Consider the following 7348-nt stretch of genomic DNA (forward strand, 5'->3'; position numbering starts at 1 on the left):
TCTAGGATGTATCTGCCAAAATACCGTAGAATTGCACGCCAGTACTGTAGCACCGTTCGGTGATAGTCTTGATCGGATACACCAGCATCCGACTTGGCTGTTTGCCTTTGCCGTTTCCCCGCATACCGTAATCCAAATTCTCGACTTTTTGTGTTTCTTGTCCAATAACCATTTTATATCTACCGTATATGTACAATGGTATAAACGTGCTGTTGACGTATCGTGGCCTTCTCTTACTTGAGCTTGATGATGTTGTTCTTGAGGATCTTGACGTTGTACACAACGCTGGGCACTTCGGTGAGGTTTCCGTCGAGGATGTGGATGTTGGCGTCGCCGTCCTGCGCCAGCATAAAGAACTCTTCAGTATCGTCTTCGGCGATCGCTTTGGTCGTGATGGCCTCGCCGCCCGACGGTTCCTTGGCCGACCGCGTAGACATGGCCGACGCGACCGGCGGTTTGTTGCGCGGCGACTTGACGTGCACTGTGAGCATGCTTCGCTTCTTCACAACGAGATCTTTGGCCGGCAAGCCAAAGCACGTCAAATGCGACATGTAAAACCACTGGAGCGTGCTCAAGCGGCGCGCACTGATGTAGACGACCGAGCCCGGACCATTCGGCAGCTCGTGCGGCTCGATGCCCCAGAGAAAATCGCACATCACCGACGTGCTATTGTAAACTGCTTGGCGCGCCAAGCTATTTTTCCGCAGCATTTTCCAATGCGAGAGATTCCAAACGTGGTCGTAGACGATGGCAACGAGGATGTTGATCAGGAGCACAGTGATGACGTACGGCGCGACGCGGGCGTAGATGCCGTTGATGACTTCGACACGGATCCCGTCGAGCGGCTCGACCTGGTGGTACAGCTCGTAGTTGTCCGAGTTGTTGTAGTCGATAAAGGACGGGATGTAGAAGAGAAAGAGCCCACTGAGGTACAACGTCGTGACGCTTGAGAAGTTGAAGAAGCCCATCATGACGCTTTGGCCGTTGTACGAGGCGATGCCGAGAAGGTTCCAGAGCAGCTTGCAGAGCTTGAGGATGACGAGGTTGAGCCAAAGCAGGCGGAACGAAAGCGAAAAGATCTCAATCGACACGAGCGCTTGCGGCGCCGGCGAGTTGTAGACGCTAACATCGCGGACATATTGCAGACAATTTTGCAAATCCAAAACCACCGAGAGTGTGTACAAGTAGACAAACACGTCCGAGTTGAAGAGCATCATGTCGTAGCTGAGCGCTTCGGATGGAAAAGGAAAGTACTTGGGCACAACGGTGCGAATGACTTTGGCTAAAAACGAGTCGGGTTTTGCTGGGTCAACCTCAAACCACTGCACGGTCCGGCGGCTCGCAATGTACCCGCCAAAGCCGACGAAGATCGCGATGAGCTTGATGATGAGGGACGTAAGAGCAATCGCAGAGTTGATGATCGTAAAGCCGAGCTTGTACGTCGAGCCCGGCACGAAAGCGCTGGTGGTGACCGTGAGCGTCTTGGTTGCGTCGGTGTAGACCATCGAGAGCTCACACGTCGAGTAGCCGAGCTCGGCGACCGCGTCGCAGCCGGTGCAGTAGTTGTGCGAGTAGATGCGAAAATACGAGACCACTTGCTTTTGAACCGCCGGCGTATCGACAAGCACAATCTCGTGCGTAAAGCGTTTGTCGACGGTGGTTCGCCCCGGAAGGTACCCGCGACGGAAGAGGTCGACGCTGCTGGCGCCAGCCTGTACGTTGCCGTCGCCATTGCTCGCGTGGGTAAAGGCGTTGCCCCGGAAAAAGGTCGTCGAGTCGACAGCGACGGCGAGCTTGACCTTGGTCGAGACGCTCAGATCAACGTGGTAGTCGCCTTGGAAGATGGGACAGAGGACCGTCGACGGTGTTAGGTCAAACTCGCCGGCGGAAACCGCGTACACGCGCTCGTTCTTGCTCACAAAGTTGACGATCGTGTAGTTGGCCATCCATTGACCCATGTTGGACATGTTGGTGATCGAGTGGCCGCGCATGTAGCTGTACTGCGTCTCGAGCTGCGGCGCGTTCTGCACCGCGCCGATTGGCGTCAAGAAGAAGTACCCGCCTCCGAGGTAGTTGCCGAGCGTCCAGTTGTTGATGACGGCGTCCATCGCGATGAGAAACACGACAAAGAGACCGGCGGCTCGCTTGACGTAGCCGTACCCGAGGCGCGTGAGGCCTCGCACGCCGCCATGATCAGCGACGAACGTCCGGACGTCTGAGACCGTGTGAGGCATCGCGTTCAGCACTGGCAACAACAACGAGCATTTGAAGCGCCGTCAGTTTCGGCGAAAACGGCGGGTTGGAAGCGGCGTGCGTCGGTTGACCTCGTTTGCTTGGTCGATCACGAAGCATGAGGCTGTGCAAGGAATGTGGGGACGGGCACGTCCGCTCCGTGCGCGACGGGCTTGATATTGGGGCAAAAAAGGCCTGGTAGTAGAGTGCTGGGATCGCATATTCAGCAAACTACGTTTGTCCAGTCAAGTCCCATGGCCACGCAGACGATTGATGGTAGCGTAAAGAGAGGTCGTTTCCCTGAATCACAGTGTCACTAGAAGGTCGGTGATTCGATCATCAAGCAAGAAACATGTATTCGAGCACGGAGAATATGCAAGGCAAGGTACTACGAATCATCGAATGGTGACAGTCGTGTTCTTGAGCACCTTGATGTTGTACACGAGGCTCGTCACCTCGGTGAGCGAGTGGTCGAGGAGGTGGATATTCCGGTCCCAGTCCTGGACAAGGAGGCACATGGTCTCCGTGCTCTCGTCGGCGTTCGCCGTCGCATTTGTCGACGCCTCGGCCATTGACGCGTCCCGCACCGAGCTGCCCTTCATCGAGCGCAGCGTAGTCTTGACCTGCAGCGTCGACTTTTTTCGAATCAAGAGGTCTTTGGCCGGAAGACAAAAGCACGTTAAGTGGCACATGAAGAACCACTGGAGCGTACTGAGGCGGCGGGCGCGGACGACGACAATCGCGCCTTCGGCGCCGTTGAGGTTGGCGCGCGTCTCGATGCCCCAGAGAAAATCGCAGATGATCGACGTGCTATTGTAAACCGCTTGGCGCGCCAAGCTGTTTTTTCGGAGCATCTTGAAGTACTTGTAGTTGATGCCGTGATCGACCAAAATGACCACAAAGATGTTGAGGACGAGCGCGTAAATCACATACGGCGCGACGCGGAGGTAGCTGCCGTTGATGACTTCGACGCAAATGCCGTCGATGGGCTCGATGGCATTTGCAATGTCGACCGACACCGAGTTGTTGTACTCGATGAGCGACGGGACGAAGAAGAGCAAGATCGCAGAGAGGTAGAGGTACGTGACGCTCGAGAAATTGAAAAAGCCCATCGTCGTGCTCTGCCCATTGTACGACGCAATGCCGAGGAGGTTCCAGAGCAGTTTGCAGAGCTTGAGGATCGCGAGGTTGCCCCAGAGCAGTCGCAGCGAGAGCGAAAACATCTCGATCGACACCAAGGCGCTCGGCGAGAGCGCGTTGTACAAGTTGACATTACGCGTGTGCTGCAGACTGTTTTGGACGTCGAGGAGCACCGAGAACGTGTACAAGAGCACGAATATGTCCGAGTTGTACATGAACATGTCGTAGCTGAGCGCGTCGCTCTGATACGGAAAGTACTTGGGAACGACCATGCGCAGCACTTTGGTGAGCATCGAGTCGGGTTTCGCCGGGTCGACCTCAAGCCACTGGATCGTGCGCCGGCCCGCAAGGTACCCCGCGACAGCAAACAAGATTGCGATTAACTTGATGACAATGGCGACTTGACCAAAGACCGAGTTGAGCACCGTAAAACCGAGCTTGTACGTCGAGCCGGGCACGAACGCGCTCGACGAGACCGTGAGCGTCTTGGCCGCGTCATCGTAGACCATTTTGAACTGACACGTCGAGTACCCGAGCTCCGCGACCGGGTCACAGCCCGTGCAGTAGTTGCGCGAGAGAATTCGGAAATATGGCACGATTTGCGTCTGCTCGGACGACGTGTTGGCAATGGCAAAGTCCCGTGTGAAGCGCTTGTCGACGGTCGTCTGCCCGGGAAGGTACCCGCGCGCCAAGACGTCGGCGCTGCGCATGTTTGGTGTCGCCATGTCAACGCTCGCATCGTCTGTAAAGACGTGCGTGAGCATGTTGCCGCGGTAGTAGGTCGTCGCGTCGGCCGCCAGCGCCAATTTCACTTTTTTCGAAACGTCAACGTTGCCGTAGACGCCTTGGAAGACGGGGCAGAGCACCATGGTTGGTGTCAGCGGGTACTCGCCGGCCGTGATCGCGTACAGTCGGTCGCTCTTCTCGACAAAGTTGATGATGGTGAAGTTCGACATCCACTGGCCCATGTTGGAGAGGTTCTTGATCGAAAAACCGCGCATGTAGCTGTACTTGGTCTCGAGCTGCCGCGCGTTCTGGACCGACCCGAGCGGCGTCAGAAAAAAATAGCCGCCCCCGAGGTAGTTGCCGAGTGTCCAGTTGTTGACAAGCGCGTCCATGAGGATGAGGAGGATGACGAGGAAGCCCGCAATGTTCTTGGCGTAGCCGTACCCGCGGTGTGCGAGGCCGCGCATGCCGCCCTTGACAATGACACTGCCCATGCCGCTACCTCGCCGCGTCATGAGTTTGGCGCGATGGCTTTTCTGAACGACGAGTGTGGTTTTGAAAATGGATTAAATTTAGAGGTCCCGCCATTTTAGTGCAACCGACGCAACGGCTCTTCGCAACTAAGGCTCGAAGACGAAGGTGCTGCGACTGCACGGAACATAGTGCCCAAACCACCAGACAAAGCATCCGAAACGCGCAAGAAGACATGGACAGTTAATGCCTAGGAACATGCAATGCACTACTTGATGGTGACGGTGGTGTTCTTGAGGATCTTGATGTTGAAGACGAGGCTCGTGACCTCAGCCAACTGAAAATCGAGGAGACGGAGGTTGTGGTCACTGTCCTGCACGATCATGAAGTCGTTGCTTTCGTCCAGGACGACTGCCGTCGGCACCGAAGGTGTCGTCGAGCCGGACGTGACCGCCTTGGCTTGCACGGCGAGTGCCGACGCCTTGCGCGCGCGGAGGCCCTTCTTCTCGGGCAGGCCAAAGAGAGAGAGGTGGCTCGTGAAGAACCAGTAGAGCGTGCTGAGGCGGCGGGCGTGGCACACGAAGATGGGTCCGTCCCGCTCGTCTCGGATATCGCCAATGTAGTCGCAGACAATCGACGAGCTGTTGTAAATGGCTTGCCGTGCCAGCGAGTGCTTGGCGAGCGCGCGCCATTTTTTAAAGTGGACAATGTGGTCCAGCAACGTCACAAGGAAAAGGTTGGCGAAGAGGCCGGCAATGATCGAGGACGCAACGCGCATGTAAAACCCGTTAAAGACTTCGCAGCAAATGCCGTCGATGCGCTCGGCGGCGTTGGTGACGCTCACGATGATCGCGTTGTTGTACTCGATGAACGGCGGCACGTAGAAGAGAAATATCGCACTCACATAGAGCGACGTGACGCTGCTGAGGTTGAAGAAGCCCATAACGACGCTGTCGCCGGCAAACGCAGCGGTCCCAAGAAGGTTCCAGAGGAGCTTGCACATCTTGAGAATCGCGCAGTTGACCCAGAGAAGCCGCGAACTCAGTGCAAACAGTTGCAACGCGTAGCCAAATTGCGGCGCGTACATCGTGTACAAGTTGACGTTGCGGACGTACAAGAGACAATTTTGAATGTCGATGAGCACGCTAAACGCGTACAAAAAGACAAACACGTCCGAGTTATAGCAAAACATGCTATAACTCAGCGCGCGGCTTTGGTACGGAAAGCACTTTGGCACGATCGCCCGCTGGAGGCGCGAGAGAAGTGAGTCGCCACGCGTCGGGTCGATGTCCAGCCACTGCACGGTCCGGCGGCTCGCAATGTAGGACAAAATTGCAAAGACGATCGCGATGAGCTTGGCCGCGAGCGCGACTTGCCCGAGGCCCGTACTGGGCATGATGAACCCGAGCTTGTAAAAGGACCCTGGCACAAACTCGGAGCGCGTGACTTGGACAGTTTTTGCGCTGTCGTTGTAGACCATGGTCATGTTGCACTGCGAGTAGCCGAGCTCAGCGACGGGGTCGCACCCGGTGCAGAACGACCGACTGAAGATCCGATAGTAGGACACGATGCGGGTTTGGGGTACACTCGAGTTGAGGAGGGTAAACTCGGTCGTAAAGCGTTTATCGACGGTGATCCGGCCAGGAATGTAGTTGAGGTTGATGAGTTGCTTGCTGGTGAGACTCGTGTTGCCGAGGTTCTCGGTCGCGTCGTGCGTGAAGAAGTGCGTGAGCGCATTGCCTCGAAAGTGCGTCACAGCGTCCGAAGCGAGCGCGAGGCTCACACGAAAGTTGGTCGCGCCCATGTCGACTACATACGTCTTGGCAAAGATGGGGCAGAGCGCCGAGTCGGCGGTCAGCGGAATGTCGCCCGTGTTGATGAGGTAAATCCGGTCGCTCTTGGCCACCATGTTGGTCACCGAGTAGTTGGCCATCCAGCGTCCAACCTTGGACAGATTCTGCATGCCAAGATTGCGCGGAAAACTGTACTGCGCACTGAGCTGATCAATGCCGTTGGTCGCTGCGATTGGCGTAATGAAGAAGAACCCGCCGCCGAGGTAGTTGAGCATGGTCCAGTTGTTGACGACAGCGTCGCCCGCGACAAGCGCCACGACGAGGAGCGAGATCGCCGAGACCGCGAGCGTGTACGCCCGGGATGCTATAAAGACGGCGCCGTGCTTCGACTTGATCGTTGTCGCAGTAGTGCTGCCAACGAGGTACGCGGAGCCACCAGGCGTGAGCGAACTACGGGACGCCATTCGGAGCTCACTTTTGGCGCGAGGAGTAAGCTTCAAGACGCCTTTTGAAGTGTGGAGAGACGTTACCAACCTGCTCGCAGACCGTTTCTCTCGCCAAGCGTCGCGACGTCATGTGTATCGACACCGTCTTGGAGGATGTGACTTGCGTACTTCGCCTTGTTTTGCAAGGATCTTGGCGGCTGCTAGCTTGAGAAGAATGCCCAATCTATTGGTGTCGATAAGTGTGGCGCCAAGGTCATTTGGTGGCGTGCGAGACGCCAGCACGCCTGATCGCGACGGTTTTCCACCCGATTTAGCCCTGATAGTATCATATGACGACGCACTCGGTCGCCGTGCCACGTGCACAAGCTGAGCTTGCGTCCAAGATTTAATCGCTTGAATATACTGTATATGCACCTCAAGAGCACGAGACGAGACTGTTTCCTTTTCCATAATAACAGGACCCGTGTCTTTTCCATAGCACAGCTCGGTAGAACCACATCCGTTTACGAGTTCAAATGCCCCTTCAGCAGCAGCGCACTC

General features: G+C 56.2%; 3 protein-coding genes across 3 annotated transcripts; all 3 read right to left on the reverse strand.

The window, feature by feature from the left end:
- Positions 1 to 140: 140 nt before the first annotated feature.
- SDRG_12632 (hypothetical protein) lies at positions 141 to 2251 on the reverse strand. Its single transcript, XM_008618710.1, has one exon. It carries the CDS (start codon positions 2232 to 2234, stop codon positions 234 to 236), a length of 2001 nt encoding a protein of 666 aa, XP_008616932.1. The 5' UTR covers positions 2235 to 2251; the 3' UTR covers positions 141 to 233.
- A 312-nt stretch (positions 2252 to 2563) lies between these two features.
- On the reverse strand, positions 2564 to 4642 carry SDRG_12633 (hypothetical protein). The gene has a single exon (XM_008618711.1). The coding sequence runs from the start codon at positions 4611 to 4613 to the stop codon at positions 2628 to 2630; it is 1986 nt and encodes a 661-aa protein (XP_008616933.1). The 5' UTR covers positions 4614 to 4642; the 3' UTR covers positions 2564 to 2627.
- Positions 4643 to 4786: 144 nt separating this feature from the next.
- Positions 4787 to 6868, reverse strand: SDRG_12634 (hypothetical protein). Its single transcript, XM_008618712.1, has one exon. It carries the CDS (start codon positions 6824 to 6826, stop codon positions 4838 to 4840), a length of 1989 nt encoding a protein of 662 aa, XP_008616934.1. The 5' UTR covers positions 6827 to 6868; the 3' UTR covers positions 4787 to 4837.
- Positions 6869 to 7348: the final 480 nt, after the last annotated feature.

Source organism: Saprolegnia diclina (assembly GCF_000281045.1).
Source record: "Saprolegnia diclina VS20 unplaced genomic scaffold supercont1.51, whole genome shotgun sequence".
In the NCBI taxonomy this organism is placed as follows: Eukaryota; Oomycota; class Saprolegniomycetes; order Saprolegniales; family Saprolegniaceae; genus Saprolegnia; species Saprolegnia diclina.